This window comes from Musa acuminata, chromosome BXJ2-6, assembly GCF_036884655.1.
Source record: "Musa acuminata AAA Group cultivar baxijiao chromosome BXJ2-6, Cavendish_Baxijiao_AAA, whole genome shotgun sequence".
NCBI lineage: Eukaryota > Viridiplantae > Streptophyta > Magnoliopsida > Zingiberales > Musaceae > Musa > Musa acuminata.
This window is the reverse complement of record NC_088343.1, coordinates 10,427,462-10,449,604: the sequence shown is the minus strand read 5'-3', so window position 1 is coordinate 10,449,604 and position 22,143 is coordinate 10,427,462. Positions and strand designations below refer to the sequence as shown.

At 38.6% G+C, this 22,143-nt stretch overlaps 3 protein-coding genes across 3 annotated transcripts; all 3 read right to left on the bottom strand.

The window, feature by feature from the left end:
- Positions 1-5,449: 5,449 nt before the first annotated feature.
- On the bottom strand, positions 5,450-7,593 carry LOC135613480 (probable protein phosphatase 2C 74). The gene is made up of 5 exons (XM_065110514.1): positions 7,078-7,593; positions 6,450-6,623; positions 6,202-6,372; positions 5,921-6,100; positions 5,450-5,846 (listed from the first exon to the last, which is right to left on the bottom strand). Exons 1-5 carry the CDS (start codon positions 7,540-7,542, stop codon positions 5,697-5,699), a joined length of 1,140 nt encoding a protein of 379 aa, XP_064966586.1. The 5' UTR covers positions 7,543-7,593; the 3' UTR covers positions 5,450-5,696.
- A 2,869-nt stretch (positions 7,594-10,462) lies between these two features.
- LOC135613571 (ethylene-responsive transcription factor ERF022-like) lies at positions 10,463-11,454 on the bottom strand. The gene has a single exon (XM_065110596.1). The coding sequence runs from the start codon at positions 11,143-11,145 to the stop codon at positions 10,666-10,668; it is 480 nt and encodes a 159-aa protein (XP_064966668.1). The 5' UTR covers positions 11,146-11,454; the 3' UTR covers positions 10,463-10,665.
- A 3,374-nt stretch (positions 11,455-14,828) lies between these two features.
- Positions 14,829-19,856, bottom strand: LOC135614748 (peptidyl-prolyl cis-trans isomerase FKBP42-like). The gene is made up of 7 exons (XM_065112435.1): positions 19,699-19,856; positions 18,695-18,877; positions 17,094-17,183; positions 16,117-16,301; positions 15,778-15,900; positions 15,531-15,683; positions 14,829-15,300 (listed from the first exon to the last, which is right to left on the bottom strand). Exons 1-7 carry the CDS (start codon positions 19,763-19,765, stop codon positions 14,974-14,976), a joined length of 1,128 nt encoding a protein of 375 aa, XP_064968507.1. The 5' UTR covers positions 19,766-19,856; the 3' UTR covers positions 14,829-14,973.
- Positions 19,857-22,143: the final 2,287 nt, after the last annotated feature.

Sequence of the window (22,143 nt, the reverse complement as noted above, 5' to 3'; positions counted from 1 at the left end):
CAACCATAGTTCAGTATTTTCCTACAACATAGTTGGTGCATCTCTAAGCAATACCCTTCTTGAATCAGATATTTTAAACAATAAAATGCTTTTTTTATTCTTGCTGCATTGCAGGGATAATGCAATTTGTTCTTTGTATCCGCGAAGGATCAATTTGTCCCAAATGACCAACAGATTTCTCTTCCGAATCAATTCGGAGTTTCCACACGCATGTTTTTCTCAAAAGCACAAGAGGTTAGCAATAAGATCAGTTACTAGAGGATTAAATCAATTAAATTACTTTGTCATATATGGTAATGCAATAGCAAATTGAATTTAAGAAATATTCAATATTTAAAATCAAAAAATAAAATGATCCACATCCTAAAAGAGCTTAATGTTATGGAATATAGCAGCAAATAAAGAATAACAAAATTGACTTCAATAATGTTCCTTTTAGATATCTTAATATTAATTTTACTATCGTCCAATATTCCTTTGAACATTTCTTCTTTTTCTTTTTCACTTGTAAGACATTGTTTCAAACTAAGTTTGAAATAACCTACTAGTGGAGAATAAACTGTTTTGACTTTACTCATGTTGAATCTTTCAAGAATCTTTTCAATATAAGCTTTTTGAGATAGCTAAATCTTCTTTTCACAAAGAATTTTTATGCCAAGTATTTATATCACCGATCCCAAGTCTTTCATGGCAAAAGACTTACTTAGCTCTCTTTTAAACTTTTTTATTTTTCCATCATCATGGCCAACAATCAGCATATCATCAACATATAGAAGGAGAATAATGAAATTTTCATCTAAATTTTTTTTCATAAACACATAATGATTAGATGTGGTTCTATTATACCATTGGCTCATCATAAATGAATCAAACTTCTTGTACAACTGTCTAGGTGCCTGTTTGAGTCCATATAAGCTTTTCCTAAGCTTACATACCAGATTTTCTTTTCCCTTGACTTTGAAACCTTCTGATTGCTCCATATCAATTTCTTCTTCTAAGTCACCATGAAAAAATATTATTTTCATATCAAGTTGCTCAACTTCTAAATTTAAGCGGGCAGTCAAACAAAGAATAACTCGGAGAGAGGACATTTTCACCACAGGAGAAAATAATTCTTTCACAACTAATTGTGCCTTGTATCTTTATTGTGAGCTATTATTTTTAGTCTTTAATTTATAAATCTATTTATTCTTGAGAGCTTTCTTCTCTTTAGATAACTTTACCAAGTCATATGTGTGGTTTTCAAGCAAGGATATCATCTCTTCTTGCATAGCTTTAACCCACTCATTCTTATGCTCATGTAGAATAACTTCTTGATAAGTTTCTGTCTCTTCTCCGTCAATAAGCATAACATTCTCATGTGGAAGATATTTGATAGATAGTTATCACTCTCTAATGGATCTTCTCAATGTAATCTCAACTGGTGGTGGAGATGCTTGTTTGGGTGGTTCAGCATCATCAATTGTAGGAATATCATTACTTACATTCTCACCACAATCTTCTTGTTCATTTTCCCTATAATCATCATGAACTATAGGTGAAAGAACTGGACCAAACTCCAAGAAATATAAATAGAGGTTTTTAGCTTTTCAATATTCTCATAATTATCAAACAATTGGTTTTCAAGAAATACAACATCTCTAGTTCTAATAATATTTTTGTTCATTGGATCCCATAATTTGTACCCAAACTCTTTATGACCATATCATAATAAGATACATACTTTTGCTTTGTTATCAATAACTTTATATTATTATCCTAAGAATATAAACAAATGCTTTATACCGAAAGACTCTCAAGTGATATAAGATATATCTTTTCCTTTCCATACTCTCTTTGAAATATCACATTTCAGAGGAACTGATGGAGAAAAATTTATCAGGTCAACTATAGTTCTTATAGACTCGATCCAAAATGACTTAGGTAATTTGGCATGGGAAAGCATATACATAATCTTTTCTTCAATGGTTTTGTTCATCCTTTCTGTCACACCGTTCTGCTGAGGAGTTTTAGGAACTGTTTTTTCAAGTCTGATAATATGGAACCTACAATAATTCTAAAAAAGACTCATGTACTCCCCACCATTATCTGCTCAAATACACTTTAGCTTTCTATCGGTTTATCTTTCAACATTGACATGAAACTCTTTAAAAACATCGAGTACCTGATCTTTAGATTTCAAAGCAAAAGCCCAAACTTTTTTAGAATGATCATCAATAAAAGTAATAAAATAAAGAACACCTCAAAGAGTTCTAGTTTGCATAGTATAAATATTAGTATGAACTAAATCAATAACATCTGATCTTCTAGATTATGGATATGTATGAAATGCAACTCTATATGTTTTTTCAGCTAAACAATGATCATAAGATTTAAGAGATGTACCTTGTAACTTTGGTAAGAATTGCTTTCTAGCAAGAGATTGAAGTCCATTCTCGCTAATATGACCAAGCCTCTTATGCCAAAAATCTATACTTTCACCTTTCTGAATTGTATTAATTCTTTTGTGTAGCTTAGCTTCCATGACATAAAAAGAGTTAAGCTTCTTTCCTCTTATTACAATTAGAGAATCTTTAGTAAGTTTCCATTTGCTTTCACCAAAATAGTGTGCAAAGCCCTCATCATCAAGTCTACCTGTAGATATCAAGTTAAGACAAATATTTAGAAAATGTCTTACATCTTTGAGTACCAATTTGCTCTCAATACTGGTCTCCAAGCAAATATCTTCAATACCCACAATCTTAGATGTACCATTGTTTTCCATTCTGACATTATCAAAATCACTAGTAGTGTAAGATCCGAAAAAATCACCATGAGAAATAACATGAAATGAAGCACCAAAGTCAATTACCCAGTTACTGTCTTGAGCTACAAGACTGACATAACAATCATCACAAATAATAATGATATCAGTAACAATTGTATTGGTCTCTTTCTTATTTTTTTTTCTTTTCATTCTGTTCTCACTTCCAAAATCTATACTCTTTCTTCATGTGACTTGACCTATTACAGAGGAAACATTTAATATCTCTTCTAGACTTGGATTTTCTTTATAACCATGTGAATTTCTACTATGACTCCTTCCATGTCTTTCTTGTTTTCTAGTAACAAATGCACCAGAAGAAGATTCATCATGTTCCCTTCTAGCATATTCATTTAGCAAACTGTCTTTAGCCATATATATAATTATAGTCTCCTTTAGCGTTGAGTTACAAATTGTTATCACATACGTTTCCCAACTTTCTAGTAAAGAGTTGAGAAGTAATAATACTTGTATCTCATCATTTATATTAATTTTTATAGCAACCAGCTTGTTTGCAAGACTCTGAAATAGGCTTACGTGCTCAACAATATTACCAGTGTCTTCTGAGTAGAGAAATTCTATTTACAAGTCTTCTGATGAGAGAAATTATATTTCCCACTATCTTTTTCGTAGAAAGATTTTCTAACCTTTGCCAAACAACATCATCTCTGGTTTCATCAGAAATATACTCATGCAAATTTATATCAATCTATCTTCTAATATAGACAATAACTTTTCTAGGTTGAACTTCTCATTGCTCATCATCCATAATAGAAGGTTTATCTTTAACCTTGATGAGCTTAAATAAATCTTTGCAATAAAGTAAATCTTCCATCATATGTCTCCAAGTGGAATAATTTGATGAGTTCAATTTAATTATACCAATTAATTTGAATTTAATTTGATGAGTTAAATTTAATTTGTTGGGAAAACATATTAAAGCAAAATATTTTTTTTTCTTCTTTGTGTATCAAAATGATAATATCAAGAACAACATAAATAGTAGAGCAATAAATTAATCACGTAGTAGACTATATATTTAACGTGGAAAACTCAATGTGGGAAAAATCACGGGATCGTAGTCCACCTCAAACTTTCGCTATCAATAGTAATGATAATAGGTTTACAATAAGTCTTCTATAGAATAACAAGAGGATTACAATAACATCAAGGTGGCAGATGATGGCAGATCTTGATCTCACAAAGTGGATATCACACAAAAGTATCTCAGAGGATAAACTATATATCAACACTATTAGAATTATAAATATTGCTATAAAAATTCTTCACATAAAATTTAGATCAAAACTGATAAAATTTAACCCCCGATCATCAAGTAAAATACTCAAAATCCTAATTTTCTTCTCTGTTTTTTTTCTCACCGTGCGCCGCCGTTCTCATGTTGGACGCTCACCTCATTCATTGCCCTCTCTCTTTCACGAACACTGTCATATCTCAAAACCCTTTTTCTTTTACTTTTAAATTAGTGATTTGGGCTCAAAAAAGTCCAATTGTGCAAGCACACCTATGGCGTGGACCAAACACTCACGCACTGCCTCCGTATCAGAACTAACGATGGAGAAGCGTCAATGGCGGCCTGTATACCTCACGGGGCACGCTTGATTCGATGTGGAAGTGTTTGCGGAGAGAACACAGTAGGGCGTTTTGGACTCCAACAATGAGGAAAGGATCGAGCGGAAAGAGAATAACGAGAAGAGATGGCAGATAGATCTCTCTCTCTCTCTCTCTTTATATATATATATATATATATAAAACTAATTAAGTAGTTTAAATTGTGGACAGAATTAGAATAAGTTAAATTCATTTTAATTATGTGTAGATTTATTAATTAAATAAAAATATATTTACTGATTTTATAGTAAATCAAAAAATTATGGCATGGTTGAGTGTTGAGATGGAAATTTTGAAGAGAGGAAAACAAGTTTGGGTCGATTTGGATTTTCATAAAATTAGTTAGGATTGAAATATTCAAGAAAGTTATAATTTTCTTTGAATTTTTACATCTTCAAAGTCAATGACGGTTATGTATTATATTTATAGACTTTTATTTTATGTTTTCATTTTTGTTATAGCCTATAAACTCAATAATAACATACAAAGAAGCTTTTTTTTATATTTTAGGTGAATAAATTTGTTATTTTTATTCCTTTTTTAGACAAATTAATAGAGGAAAACCTTTATTTGTGTAGAAAATGTTCACTGGTAAAAGTTTGAGTTTGACATATCACACACAAAAATAACATGTTAGTTATCCTTGATGCTTCGTACGTTTTCATCGTAGACAAACACATCATACATAAAAGGGATGTCTTGATCGCGTCTAATATTTTAGATGTGTATTATCTTAGGTGAATAAATCTGACGTAAAAAGGATGTGTTGGTTATTTTAGGTGAATAAATCTAATGTAAAAAAGATGTGTTGGTTCCATTAGACACTTTAGATGTTATGTTTTATATAGATACATTACAAGAACACATTGGGTCGTATTGGTTGTCGAGCTTTCCGAATGCTTCATCTTGGGTAGATGTATCATGCGTGGGCAGTGAGAGGTCGGTCAGTTCTGAGAATGATGTTTGTGTTGTCAAGATGAGCAATAACGAGTCACTCTTCATTTGGTGGTTGAGGCTTTGTTGTATTAAAGAGACTATTACGTCTCGATAATTGGTAGAACAAAAATACATTATTTCATTCTTTCTGCCTTACCGATCTGAACAAGTCATGTATAGTGTCGACTTCACCAAGTCATCTTGAAAATGTCTTAATGGTACGGCCACCATTCTTCTAATGAATCTTATCTTTCGGTGTTCTTCGGACGTTCTCGGTCTGTGAATGCTCCTCAGAAGTAGTCATGGAGAACTCGGTCTGACTGCGCTACCGTGCAAAGTGTTGCAGGTCCACCACCATGACTGTAATGTCATCCCTGTTGGCCCTCCTGCAAGCGAGTTCCACAAGCTCTTTGCATGAGTGCTTCATGAACTCGCTGTGCTTCCGAACAACATCCACTGCTTCCTGATCTGTGACCTGATGAATACATACATTGAGAGTGAGGATTCGATTCATACAGTGCAAGGAGTAAGGCCGGTCTCTTGGTTTACCTTCTCCCATAACCCATCCGAAGCCATTACTAGGAACTCGCAGTCGGGAGTCAACCTGATGGTCTTGGTCTCAGGTTCAGAGATTACCCATTCCTTCATGCTCGCGTCGCCAATCGATCTGGTCACAGCTAGTGAATCCTGAACTCTCCACACGCCATTCCGACAAGTGATGTACCCACCCTGGTGTGATGCATGCATTCGAAGACGATTGTGGGATGAATTAGCTGCTGAGAAAGACGTCTTCAGCTGGATGCAAAGCGTATTGATGCAGAAAGACTTACCGAGCTCTCGATGCGAACCCTCTCATCTTCTCTTCCGGCGTGGTGGTCGCTCGTAAGCGCCTTCGCGATCCCTCTCCGGCTCAGAACCACCCTGCAGTCTCCCACATTGGCGACATGCAGCTCTCCATCCTTGAGTACAACGGTGGATGCACACGCTCCACTCTTGACGCCCTGCGGATGAAGGAAACCACTGTGTGATCATCAAGACACATGGAATTTTCGTGGCAATGGCAGATGGGATTGTATACCTGGCTGATGAATTCTTTGTCAGTGGTCAAATAGCCTGCTTTAATTGCCACTTCCGGTTGGATTTCTTGCTTGTCTTGACCAGCAAGAGATGATATGATGTTCTTTCCTAACTTCTCGGAGACAAAGTCAACGGCTGCTCGACCCCCATGTCCATCAAAGACACCGAAGAATGCCTGCAAACCATTCAAAAGAAGATGAGATTTTTCTCTTATAATGTCATAGCATTAATTTATACTTTTTATCTTCAACTTGGATACATGCGTTGGAATCTTTCAACTGGTTCGTTGGAGGGTGGTGTTAAATCTTATGTATGTTCTAATGTTTGACTTTTTCTTGTTAGCTTAACCTTCTAAGTTACTCAACTCATTATTTTATCGTCATCATATGACTTAGATTTCTTCACTCAATAAAAAGAAATGATTCCCGTTCTCATTTTTTAGAATTATACGCATCATGTACTTCATGTGGCTACCTTGAAATGGAGATAAATGGATGCATATAAGGACTGCAATTTGCTTCAATATATCATCATAAGTCTCAAACAACTAGTAATATATAGAATCGTATAAAACCAATATATCATATATTTCACTGCAGAAATTACATGAATTAGGAAAGATAAATTACCTGTTTTGGATCTCCATTTATGTTGGGTATTATTCCATGGCCATCTTCCATCACAGGTCTGTGACCTCTCCTGCAAGCCAACCAGTATCCACACCCCTCAACTTCCCACTCCTTCTCACTCACATGTTTTTCTTCATCACCATCGACAAAGCCTGAGGCAGTGCACGGCTCAGGAATGGATAACCTCGTTGGTCTTCTTCTCATCTTCCTCAGGTGCGGCACCTGAGACTTCTTTACATCCTCTTGCTGATCAATTGCTTGGCCAGCTGATGAATAGAAATCAAGGTGACACTCCTTCAACCTCTTGTTAGCCTCGAAAGACAGCTCTGCAGGCCTCTTCGATGGCAGAGGAGGGAGAGGAGATGTACTGGGGTATACAGCCGTGGAGTAGCACTCCCTGAGAACATGGAACAGGTGAACAAGGGAACATGACAGTGAACACTGGACCTCGACGGGATGCACCATGTCTTCTGCAGGTTTCTTGGTGTTTGCTCACCTAAGATCGAAGGTTTCTGTTCTGGCAGGCTGGCTTTGGCCGTGGAAGGGATGGTTAGGGCATTTATAAATGGGTGGTGAGGAAGAGGATGAACGAGTCTCTTTTGTCATGCATGATTGGAAACGTGGACCTGTTATTACAAGCATAACATTAGTACGATACGGTGTTATATATATATATATATATATGTATGTATATATATAACGCCGTTATATATGTGTGTGTGTGTGTGAAGGTGGAAGGCTTCAATGGAGATATGATCGGACTTGGTCACTTGGACAGCTGATGTGAGGGGAACAACGATGAGCGTTGGATTCATTTGCTTGGAAGAAGTCATTCGAGGCTAGTGAGGCTTTGTCAATGGCGGATTTGTATTTGTTAGGTTTTGGTTGAGGGAGACTTTGTCCCAGTTCCATTCTCTTTATGCTCAGTAATAAGTAATTCGGACGCGTGGCAGGTGATTCACATTTCTTTACAAGGACAACACTGTGATCCACTAACACGAATCTCAAACTCTAAGATACATCGTAACTACATCAAAACACTCCTACACTCTTAGGTTTGGATTACGTTTGGTTGACTTAGACACAACGATCAAATCTCCTAACAAATCTAGAAGTGATAATAAATTGACTAGTCATAAATTTCATACTACAATCCAACGAGAGCCGGCTATGCCCCGCAAGGCGATTCGGTTAATTAATTCACTTGACACGTTCTCATGTGACTTGGACTATGTGGATTAATGCCTATGCTTGAAGTAGTGCAATGCTGTCGTGTATAAAAGACTTGATCAAAGTCAGCATCATACCTACAGTGAGACATTTTATGATCGACCATTTCAAGCAGTATCTTGATTATATGGGCCACCTAGAGCAAGTCAGCCAGGAGATCTTATGTATCAAGGCTATTCACGACCATTCTAGGGATCAAACACAACCAATGAACAATCATGTCTAAGGCTTTTCATGACCATCTTAGGGATCAAACACAACTGGTCAACAATCATGGCCATTTGGTACTAGTGCACCTTTGCAGTCAGCACATCTCTATAGTCAGCATATCACCTTTGGAGCAAGAGATGGATACTCTCGACCAGCATCTGCTGCTTACCCCCACTGTGGGAAAATAGCCCTTGGTTACATTCAAGCTGGACAATCAGTGCTTTCTTGCACTTGACCGAGCTTGCATTCTGCTGGTTGTGGTCAGTACTCTTCACAGCAGAGTTATGGTGGTCCTGTCTCAAACTGTGTGTTATGGATACCATGGGTTGGCAGGTATGGAGTGCCTCCGCCTGGAAACAGCCAACCAGTTTATTTTTAGCAGCCAACTAACCAATTAGGGTTCTACTAGTAGTCAATGCCTCTCTTTGGATACGTTGGTTAATCGGGGAGTGTAGAATTATTGCCAGAGTGACCTTCCTTGGCCTGAATTTTCTTGGCCGCCTGCTTCTGATCAGATGTATGGTAGTCATTGGTGCCTACTCATGTCTCTTTGAAATCTTGACTGCAGCTGCTCCATTGACATTCGAGTTGTCTTTTGCTGCTTGTTGGGGTTTAAGACCATCTTTCATTGTTGTTTCATACGATTTTTTGTAATATGATGGGTTACTTCGATAAAGCTTTTAGTCCTGCAATAGTAATATTCTTCATATTTTGCATGGGTATTTTACAATTGCAGCTGAAATGCCTAAGCAGCTTTTGATGGGTGTCAAACTTAACAAGATATCAAAACAATACACGAACTGTCATCAGTATGATGCTGTGGTAATGACAAGTACAGGTAACACTGTTTTTAAAGATGCAATCGGTAAGATTGACAACACAAACTAGTAATAATGCTTGAAAGGTGACTTGTGAACACCTCTTCATACATTAAGCTTCTCTGGTGCGAGAACATAAACATGATTGCATGAACACTCGAGTTTTTTACCATGATTGCATGAACATAAGAAGGGCATACTCTGTCATGATTGCATGAACTAAGCTAATCAGCAGCAATTTTCTTTTAGTAAGTGTTAAGTGTTTTACCGCTTTCTTTTGATAACAAGCTTATTATCCTTAAAATTAGAGGTTTCAAATGTGATTTGGCAGAATTTTTAATAATTGCTTGTCCTTTTTTTTTTTTTTAATAAGGACAGAAGTTTCAAATTAGAGGTTTCAAATGTGATAGGCAGAAGTTTTTAATAAGTGTTAAAGTGTTTTACTTGTCCTTTTTTTTTAATAAATAATCTGATATATATTCGTTTCAACATATTAGCTATTAGCCTAAGCTTCTAGAAATCTCAGGATTTTTGTTTACCAAGTGATAAGTGGCGGTGGTGGCCCATCTCCTTAAACGCGTGACCCATTGAATAGGAAAGTTTTGGTCCCTTGCTCTCCCTGGTGCCTACCACGTATAGATGTCATGAGGCCACAATCGTATTCTTGTTTCGTTATCTTCATTGCAGGTCCCATATCCATGTTGTCTTGACCTACGTTGGACCCATTGACCGAGGGAAACACCCTGTGCATCTTCACCTAAAACAAGATCTAGCATTAATGATGCTGGGAAACAAAGTTTGAGTAGCTGCAGTGACCAAATGCAGGCTCGATATCTGTTGTTGCGAGCTCCTTGTGGAGCATCTGATCACCATTCGTTGGTCTAAACCTGGAGGGATGATGCCTTTATAAGTTTGTTCACATCCTTCTATAGTTTGAATCCCCTGATGCACGCCATTCACAGTCAAGCATATTAGACGGGAGCATTATGAATCAGCATTTCCGCGTACTGTGCACGGTGATTCTTACATTTTGTTCCTCTCTCCAGCAAACATTGTTAGACTACAACAGTACTATACTGAGAGAGAGAGAGAGAGAGAGAGAGAGAGAGAGAGCCTAACGTGCCGGACGTACTCTCTCTCGTCTCTCTTCACTCCGCAACCCCAAACCGCAGACCGGCAACGATTGCCAGAGTACTCTTCCAATTATTTCTCACCTTGAAGCATTCTTGCATCAACAATCACGTACTTTTTTACGTATTACGTACACCCTTTGGTACACTGAAGGACGTCAGCTGATGGTGTTATTATCTCGAGGGATAAATGTGATGGTCTACAGGAAAGGGTCCCACAAGGACTCATGGTGTTCCCACTCCTCTGGCTCGCTCACCTCAGGGTTCCAAGCTGGTGGGCTCAGCAGCAGCGCCTCCGCCAGCTCCACCCACATCTTGGGCGAGTCCAGCCCCAGCTCGTCGTTGCCCATCCGCTCCAGCGCCGGCGCCGATACCCTAACAGTCCTGCACCGGAGCCTCGCGGCCGCCTCCAGCGCCGCCGCACGTATGTCCTCGGGGTCCGAGCTCCGGGGCCGCGGAAGCTGCTCCGCCGACTCCGGGAAGTTGAGCTGCGCGTCGCGGCCCTTGAGTCGCAGCGCCGCCACGTCGTGTGCCACCGCCGCCATCTCCGCTGACTCGAAGCTCCCCAGCCAGATCCTGCTCTTCTTCCCGGGCTCCCTGATCTCCGACACCCACTTCCCCCACTTCCTCTTCCTCACCCCTCGGTAATGCACCGCCGCCTCTGCTCCCATCTCCGCCATTGCTATCTATCTATCTATCTATCTATCTATCTATCTATCTATCTATTATGCTCGCTCGCACACTCAACTGTTGAGATTGCCCAGGTAGACGGATGACGACGACGATGACGACTCGAGAACATGAGATTAGGGGAATGGTTTATGCAAGTATATATAGGCAACGGGATGAGATTACTCGCACGCATGTGAGGAGACGCACGGAGACAAATGCGGTCCATTCACAAAGCCAAAAAAATCTGATCGACAAACAACATACGAGTCGGATGTCAATTGGAGGGACTCAGTGGAGCGCACCTCAGTGGGTATACGGGATCTTCACCAACGCACGTAAGAGAAGGAACAAAAGAAATGATTGCGGGGGTATCCTTGGATTTATCAGATGCAGTGCACCAGGAGTGGACGTACACGACGGATAAGCCCCGTCTCGTGGTCGAATTAATAATTGGAGAGGGGCATTGTTTTAGGAGGAGAAAACGTCCCTCGAGACAGCTGGATTTCTCTACTCCTTTCTCCTCTTCTTCGTCTGATGTTTGCTTCCTGAACTGGATTCTGTGTTGCGGATGAAGTGTTTGTCGGATTGCTCGGGGATCCCTTCGCTCGTAGAGCGGCACGCCCTCGCTGGGGCCGTATGGCCGTGCGACCCGGGTGGTTCGGGGCGATTGGCCTGTCGCCGGTCCGCGTCACGTGCCTCGGTCGAGCCGTGGTGTGCTGAGGTGCGCGGCCGAGAGCGGAGGGTCGGCAGGGATCCCCCCCCACCCCCCCCGTGAGGACAGGTGTCGCTTTATGGATGGGTGTGTCAGTCGAGACACAGGAGTTCCACCCACAGCGGATGGAACGATCCTATCACTTTATTGTTCTTTAATTTTAGATAGAAGTTCTTTATGATGAGATAAAATCCATCACATTCATTTGTTTACTTGTACTATCATAGAATCCGGAGGATTCTGATGGAGAAATGAGTCTGATTCTTAAATCTAATTCTTCGCATGGAATTTATAAAACATAATAAGTGATCGAATGTCCTATTAATTGATGTTTCTCTTTTTAGGCTAAAATTCTCTTTCTATTATCAAAAACCAAAGAAGGTCATGGAGATGCTATAAGAATTATTATACGATGAGATTATTACTAACGTCTTTGATGTTAAAAGGTGTTTCTTGTTATGATTCGACTTGTGTCCTTTTGATTTGAAGTAACGAGGGAGCTAACTTGTAAAATGAGCGAAAGATGTCTAACCGTCTTTGATATCATGAGCGTGACTCTTTTAGTTTTATTATCGTATCGGGTATGAGTTAAGTAGGTTAGAAAGCCATGAGATGCTGACGTAGAAAAATTGATGTGGAGAGAGCCGAGGTCCCCGTTTCCTAAGATTAGCATAAATCAAAACACCCCCAAGTGAACTTGTTTCGCTTTTGTGGTGTGTCATTTCGTATGTCAACATCAAGTGCAAATCTTTTGACCATTGACACATTTGTCGACGTCAATGACAATTACAAACCTATTATTAGATTGCTATTGATGGGTCCTTCAAGACCGTTTGTTCAATCAATCAATCAATACCGACACGCAGTAAGTGTTCGATGCCAATCTCATCAACAACACTAAGAAAACCTCTATTTTATTCGCATCAACGATTCACCCCAATCCATTTGAGCCCACATCGTAACAATTATCAACAACCATTATTTATTGGCTTTGCCGATCTCCATGCATAAAACAAATACTTCCAGGTAGGACACGAACTTAATTGCACTCTTCTCTACGTCAAAGCCACATCCAATCAGTACGCAGGGTAGGCAACGAGACAGCTGAGGTCAGCATCCCACGTCAGCCAAATGATCAAAACGAGCATCATCAAATACTGACGGTTGAAATGGCTCGTCAATCTCATCAAATCGTCGACTGTTCGACAGCTGTCCGACCAACTGCAACATCATTTTGATGCCATTGCTAACGAATAAGTACTTCCTCCGTCAATATTTGCATGGGCAATACGTACACCAGAAGGTAAGTCCACGTTCCTCTCGTTGACTTCCACAGAGCGTCTTAGTGCGTCGACATCGATCGGCTCCAAAGATTACATGAAGCAGTGATGAGTGCAGTAAATGGATGTGGTGGTGGCGAGACGAAGAGGAAGAAGGAAGCTTCCTCCTGCGTCATTAGCAGGGGATGGGACATCACAGCCTGTAGCTTAATTGCATTGATGGGAACAGCTGCATGTCCCATAGCTATTAAAAACTATATATATATATATATATATATATATATTCCTTAAGTGGTAAGATATCGAAGCTTGCCTTAAAGTGAATCTTGAAACCATAGAGTAAGGTAGGGGATAAGACCGAGTGTTTGTGAGTCATAGGTCAGTCAGCCAATGATTGGCTCTGGTGCACATGGGTCCCATGTGAGCCCCACCACACATCTGGATGCAGGATGCCCAGGCTTCAGGACCTGTCCCTTCCCGGTACTGTTGCTGGCTTAAAGGCTTAAGGTTTTACTCTGTCAAGTGTAGTCTTGCGATGATCGATCGGTGTCTGCACAAAAGTATAGAAAGAGAAATCTGAAGAAAAGAAAGAAATCACTGTCTTCTCTCACTTGTGTGTTTTTGCATCATGTAAATTGGCAAAGAGTGAATCCAAACTGGCAGGTTCATGAATCTGCCTCTCGCAGCATTCTTCCTTTGGCTCCGTGCTCGGATATGGCTTTCTCCCACACCATCTATTATTCATGGGTGGCAGTCGGCACTTTCCACCACTTTTCTTGCAGCAGTTCCTGTTGACACAGCAACCTTTTGCAAACATCTTTTTGTGCTGACACAGTTATATGATGTGAACTGCCTTATGTTGAACCTCTGATATCTTTCGATCTAATCCCAAGTTTTCCCTTGCTGCAAGAACTAATAAGCAACACCTTGAAGAATTACTAGCCATGTTATAGACAAAAACCAGGACAAATAAGATACACCAGACCTGCACTTTCACTGCATCATCAGCAGCTTCAAGATGGGACATCAATCACATTGCATTCATTAATCAGAGATTTGACTGGGGCATAGGCAATTTTAATATGCTAGCAGTTGGTAAGGGTTTGGTACAGCAAAATGATAATCCATAACAAGAGCCATCCTTCATTTGGTGTTGATGCTTGGACCAACAAATATCTTCAGAACAAACTATATTTCATGATGGCTGTCTATACATGGAAAGGTAATTAATGGTCTACACAACAACAAAAAAAAAAAAATCAGCTCTCACACTTTCAGAAGCTTGATTAGGTTACAAATGTGGCATGATAGTCTACGGATGCTACTATCACAGAAGTAACCAACCCATGCACTGTTTCTAAAATTTGTGCCAACTAGAAAATGGATTTGCCAAATGATTTGGCGGATGCAGATACAGCGGTTAGTCAAGATAGTAAGAACAAAGAAGCTTATGATTATACCCTACTTGAGACGATCATAGAGCTTTTGTTGCAACGTCCTGCTTCATTTGACTCCTCTTGATTCCTTCTTGTCAATCATCAAGAATCCTGTCATGGGTACCTTGTTTCAACACAAAAGCTCAAATCAGTCCATAAACCAAAGATTTGATGCCTAGAAGATGGTACCAATTGATCCAAACAGTCAGTGAAGTCCACAAGCATGAACACTGTCAATGTGCAGTGGAAATTAAGCCGGAACACAATCAAAACCAAGCAAAGATTCTCTCTTTAGAATCCTCAATGAGAAGCAATTAGAAAAACACGAATATAGACTTGGAATATGATCCACACTTCCATAGGTCCCAAATAAGCATACATAATCGATAACTATCTCCTACTGGACGTTTAGTCTGCTTTTGACCTGTGGATCCTGAATAAGCGACAAACCAGAGCTACAAGCCACTGCCAAAAGAGAACGAGCCAATTTGACCTCATAGGTTTGGGTTCAGGCCTCGGTCCAAAGATCCCTTTGTAAATCTCTTTCTGCTTCTGATAAACAGCTTTGTCATGTGCAGCCAGCAGATGCAGCTCCCTGACAATAGCCTTGTCCTGTGGAGAATATTTCCTTGCCTTCTCAAAGTCCTCCCTGGCAGCATCCGTCTGACCGAGTTCTGCTCTAGCTTTCCCCCGTCTAAACAGCGCCTTCACATTGTTCTCGTCCTCCGATAATACCTGAAAGATATGAATGCGGTCAGCATTAATACAACTAACAAGGATATAAAGCATAGAGAAGACTATTAACTTATGAAAGCCAAACCAACATACGAATTAATAATCTATGATTAGAAAAACAAAAAGTAAAAAAATAATATGATACACATATTAATAAAACGACCAAAGATAGCCAAAGTCAAGCACAAATTCAGAAGAAAAAATATTACTAGTGTTCTACATAAACTTACAATTGTACATTGACCAATAGCTTCCTCATAGCGCTTTAGTTTGATCAAGCATGCAGCCATGTTGAGGTGGCAAGGGTTCTTCACAGCCAAGGCCATGTCCCTGTACTTTCCAAATAGCTGGAACATGAAGTCATCCCCCATGTATGCTATTGCCTGATGAGGAAAGCAAAATAAGCCAAGACTTCCTGCAGAAAATAATAACATGAAATTAATGAGAATACATCAAATTAGAGTTATAGTTGCTTACCATTTCATACTGTTGCATGGCCTCCTCAACCTTTTTCTCCTTAAAGTAATCATTTCCTTCCACCTTTCTTCTTTCGGCAGCTTCAATCCTCTCTTCAACTGTCATGTCACTTCGGGCTTTTCCCTGTTAGTTGTATTTATGAAACAGCAATGCCAAAGTGAGATAATTTTTCTGACTGAACCTTGAAGTTCAAATATAGATTAAGCATTGAAGTTTGAATAAACCAAGATTGTAACAATATTACAGATGTTTACTACAGTATTTTTTTTGGGTTGAATTACTGCAATAACGATATGGAATATCAGCAAACAAAGAAAAATGCAGAAGCTGCAAACTCACTTCTTTGGCTTCATCATAGCCAATAAGTTCAACCTCATAAACAAGGTCTGCCATAGGGGGGACGTTTGGGAATGAAAAATTTCCTTCTTTCCCGTAGCCAAGTTCCCAACCCACATGAAAGAGTGCACGTTCCCCGCTCCTCATGCTAGCAATGCCAATTGCCAAACCAGCCAGTTCTGCTTTTTCTGTTGTAATATAAGCAGAGTTAGTTATATCCCACCTACCAAGCACAGAGAAGTTACAAATGAACAAATTCTAAATACTTTCTATAGGAAAATATGTGTACAATTTCCAATCACCAATATTGATAAACTCTAAATCAATTCACTATGCACGTATACTTTTCATCTGTTTCGAAAAGATGATGCTAACGATTGAAGAAGGATATATCACATATAAGCTGCAGTTACCATGTCAGGCACTTGCCAGAACACACACACACAGTATTAGAAACCTAAATTCTAGATTTAAACTAACAAAAGGGATGTACAGGGACCCAGCAATACTTAACTAATAGGGATTCACCACATCAACCAAGCCAATTAAATAAATCTCGCCCACAACTCGTTCAACTAGGAACACAAAAAATGACCAGGAATATCTTGGAAGTGAATTTGAATATTGGACTTGGAAAGATGATTAACATAAGGCCAATCTGAGATGGCATGCAAACACAAGACATAGGTGTTGGGGATACTAAGAATCAAGGAAAAGAAAAAGGTAGTGCATTGTTTTCCAAGAACAAGATATGACTTTACAACACGTATCTAGACTCTAGCATTGGCAATAGAACTCCGCCACAGTACATACTACATCACGGAGAATAAGAAAGAAGCAGCAATAGGAAAATGCCTATTAGAAGATGTATTACTTATAAAATCTTCCTTCTATTGAATCATAAAATCTATAGTCCATATAAAAGATAAAGGAAAAGAGTTTTTAAAATAAAGAAAAAAATGACCAGACAAGGTTGGTACCTTTTCCCAATATAAGTTCAATTGGTCGCTGCTCTTGCCAAGTATCTTCAAACTTGTGTGAAGTGCTTTTAACCCATGCCCTATAATTCACTGCATAATAAGATATCATTAGAAAGACTACATGAGCCTGGACTAATTCTTCGTCTCTTTGATTAATGTTGGTCTTGCAAATGTACCAACCATACAGTTAAATGAGGGCATTTGCATACCCAAGGAAACAATGGCATAATAATTTGCAAAGGAGAAAAGGATAGTGAGATGCACCCATGAAAGATGATATTCTGAAAGAGGTTCAAGTACTGACAAAAACAAATTACAGTTTAGCTCTCAGACTATAACCAAATCAATAGTCTTCTGAAAAAAAGAGAATCACTAGTAAGACATATAACTCATAGTAGATTGTCTTATCCTGTTGATTGGATCTGGAATTGTATGATCCGTAACATCCTCACACCGGATATTCTTCTGCCAAATGGTTCACCAATATCCTTAAAAATGCAGCCAAGGCATGTCAAGGCACAAGGTGCACTGAGACCCTAATTTGAACTTCACCAGTTCATGTTCAGTGGCTTCAATAAGACATGCACTTTATGCAACTTATAAAAAAAGTGAGGCACAAAATAACATGCCTTCTGAGACCACTGGCTTTATTTCATTCACAGAAATGATCCAATGATCATTAGATGGCTTGCTTTACTGTATATTCAATTCAAACCTCCCAATCAGGAAAAACAAAGAAGAAGATGATTCTCCTTCAACTTCTGTCCCAAAGAAAACCCAAGAAACCGATATTGTCCTATAGTTGCTATTTTATCATCCCTTGTCTCATCTTTTCTTTTCCCCACTTTACCACTGTTGTAAGCGATTGCTTGACCTGCCCCTGTTGTTTCTTCTTCATTTTAAATTCTATGTTACTTTGTTTTTTAGTTCAGCTTTTTCTTTGTTTTACAATTTTTTTGTTGCTGCATTCTGTTACTTCTTTTATTTGTTGCTTTTGTATTGCTGCAGCAGTAATATTTCCTCTTCCATGATGTGACATAAATTCTATCTTCACAATCATGCATTTTGCAACGAACAAAATACTCTGCAATTTCATGTGGGCCAAAATAAAAATTTTGCTTATGTATTATCCAGTGGTAAAAAGTGTTGTACCCTCAAGAATTTTAATAACAGCTCAGTTTTTGCCCCAAGATAGCACCATGAACAGTGCTTACAAGATCAGCACATGAATGCAAAATAAATTGTGAGATGGTATTGAATGCATTGCTAAGCTCAACATATGTTGTTTATGCTAAATAAATAGAGAGTATTCCTAATCTGGTGTTTCGGAACAATATTATGACTCTTTTATCTCACCATTCCAGAAACCTTACCAACTTAAAGTAAAGGAGTTTTGTAGTTGTTATCACATAGTTATTCCAGAAAGCTGACTGATTTGTACTCTAAGGCAACAGAAACTTCAACTTTATATGCTTGCAAAACATGACTTGCATAATCAAACGATAATTTTTAAAAGCTGCAAGGTTTGCACAGATAACAAGCTAGTTTGCTTAGCTGCATGACAGAAGAACACAAGAATTCAAGAAGAGCATGACACTTACAGAAGCAAGTGGACAGTTTTGGTGGTTTTTGACCATGGCCTTCCTTAATAATTTGCTTTTTGACTTTCTCATGAAGAACCTCCATCTCTGACTCAACTTTTGGTAAATCTTTATCATCTTGGGCAGGCTCATTGTGAACAAATGCAGAACCCTCAGTGACGATATCATTATCATCATCAGAGCCTATCAAATTCATAAAAGGTGACATTTAAAAATTAAGACATAAAATAAGAAAAAGGAACAACTTGAAAAGAATTTGCTCTAATTGTTCATGTCAACCGATGTATCCATGGTAGCAGTCAAGTAATTTTGCTGCACATCAAGTGATGAAAGCATAAGAACATAGGCATTTTCATACAGCCAGTTAGTGGCAAACGTCTGTTCCGAGAACAATGAGATATATAATAGTGGGTTCCATGTGATTATTACATATCATCCCCAAGTGGACTCAGGAGTGAACGCAAACGCACAAGGTAAACCGTAAGATGTAGGAAGCGTGCGGCTACTGCATTAAGACAAGGTTGAATCAAAACGCCACCTTAAGTGAATCAGCAGTTCGATCATATGTAAATTATCAGTAACCCTTTTATGGCAGGAAGGACACCCAAGAAAACTACATAGAAATAACAGAACGTAAATAAGTAAAGTTGACACGCATATCAAGCATCTGAATCACAAATCTGAATACATAAACGACAGAAATGCGATCTCAGCACGCAAGTGATGAGAAATTAGAAGCAAAAAAATGGCTAAAGACCATCTATTGCGAGAAAAATAATGGATTTTGCGAGTGTCAAACTAAAGATAGCATCGGCTGTTGGTTAACACTTCTCGATGCGTTCATGCGGGGTACGAAGTTCCTCTCTTTGCACCAAGTCGCTATCTTGGACACTACTTCCACCACCCATAAGAGCATATCCGGCTCCCGATTCCCCCAGCGGCACAAGAGAGATCGAGGTCAAATTCGAATCAGCACAGAGAGAAGGGGAGGGAAAGGGAGTTACCCGAAGCAGAAGAAAGTACGTCCGGATCGGCCATGGAGGGCGACTCAGGCAGCGGAGGAGAAGCCATTAGCTGGCGGAGGCCGGGGATCGAGGGGAGAGGAAGGGCGGCGAAGGAGAGGACTTTTCATTAGGACGGAGATCGCGAGAAGAGGCGATTAAAGATAGTGGACGAAAATACTTCCAGAAGGTTCGGCTCGGTTCGGGTTAGATTTTGCCTCGATTGATTCGATCGTTGGGTGGGTTTGATGCCTATTCCTTACAAAACGTGGTTTTCGCAATTAAAATGATAAAACATCAACAATTAAAATCAGTTTTTTTATGTTTGTGTTCAAATTTTTTTCATTTTCAATTATCTTTCAAATATTGGTTAGATTCTCTAAATTTTATATTTGAGATGTCGAGATTTATTTTTAAGTTTTAGTCTAATAATAATGATATATCAGATCATCAAAAGATTTGAAATCTTATCTGACATTTTTATATCTTAAACATCGATATATTTTTTTTAATTATTAATTAATTTAATTGATAAAAAAATGTTATCAAAATGGGTCAGACTTGAATTCTATATTCGTTATTTATCTTTGTAAAATAAAAGATAATATTGAGATTTATTCTTTTCAAAACTTCGTCCATTTTAAATATTCAAAATGTCATGATATCAGAAAAATAAAAATAATTTTTTTTCTTACTGAGATACATTCAGTCAAATCAGTCCATTGTTGGAGTGGGTCAGCTAGATCAAAATTTATATTATATTTAAGAAAGATTTATAAGTCTATTATGAAATATACTAAAAAAAATCCTAATTTTGATCTAAATACATTCAAAAATACTAAAATAAGTAGTTTCATAAAATCTAAAGATATAAATAAAATCAATAGTAAAGATCAATGAGAATTTAAAATAATTGGACTATGATTGCGATATTTTCAATAATAATAATAATAATAATAATAATAATAATAATAATAATAATAATAATAACCTTTAAGTTCTGAGGGATATATATATGCAATTGCGTGTTCTCATTTTTATTACAAGCGGCCGAGCAATTGGCAGGGGGTGGGCCGGAGAGATGGACGGGGACGGAAGCGGGAGACCGACGCGACGGCTCCTCCTCCTCATTCTCTCGATCTCTCTGCAACTAATCCCGGGTTTGATCCTTCCCGATTCCCGGAAATCTTTCAATTGTTCCCGTCGGAGAGTGATTTAAACGGGGAAAAGTGTTTTTTTGTTGTTGTTTTGATTTATCCATTTCTTGATTGTTCAGTCGGTGCCTCTCGGTTTGACCTAGATCTTATCGGGATTCGAACTACTATGTAGCCTACGATGAGGTTTACTGTGGATCTTGGTTGATTCTTGATCGCCCCCGAATGTTCTCTTCGGTGTACTGGGGAACAAAATTTGATGTTTTCGATATGTTGTGGTCATTCTTTATTCATTTTTCCTTTTTTTCGATATGTTGTGGTTTTACTGGTAGGTTTTTGTGTCTGGATTTCTTGAGGGTTCGAGCATTAGTCATTGATAGGTGGTTCTTGATTAGGCAAGTCCGCGGCAATGTTCGGCAAATCTAAATGAAATGGATTTCTTGAGGGTTCGGGTAGAGGAGGTGCACGACTCTTTGGTCTGTTAAGATCATATATGGCCCGGTTTGGACCTTGTTGCTTTTTGTGTCGTTTCATGCAATATTACTTTAAAGATCTGACTCATGGATGTCGAGAATTTCTATTCTTTATTTTGGCATTCACTTAAAGTACTCCGTGTACATGTTGATATGGAAAGTTTTATCTTTGCAATAATTCTCGAGCACATTTCCTTTGTTGGTCACCAAGATGTTTATGGCCTTTACGTGGTGAAGAGATTTTACCCTTGTCGTCATCAGTCTTCGGTGTGCAAAGATCAAGAACTTTTTACTTGGCGGACATAGAAAGAATCTCTAAGTTTGCTCGACTTCACATTAATTTACTGTATGCGATTTCACTTCCTTTTGTGTTTGATTAGTGCCTCTAGTTTATCTGAGATACTTTCGGACTATTTAAAATTGTTGCTACTTCTCAATTTTAATGTTTTTCAGCCTGAGGAACACTTTTCTTCTTCTTAGGTTTGTCTGAAAACCCATCACCTTCCAAAGATTCAACAAAAGCTGATAGTCACTATAATTTCATTAGCAACACGGGGCTTAAGGTGCTCCTCGTATGCCTTGGAGTGGCCACTCTTGTTCTATTGTCCTTATTTCTATTCAAGATGTGGCAGAAGAAAAAGAGAGAAGAGCAACATGCCCGTCTGCTGAAGCTGTTTGAAGAGGATGATGAGCTTGAAGTCGAGCTTGGACTTCGGGATCGAGAAATTTTCCTTGAGCAATAGAGTGTAACTCTGTCTGAGGTAATACTGAATATTCAATGAATTTGTTACGAATACAACCGTTGTCATGCATGATGAGTT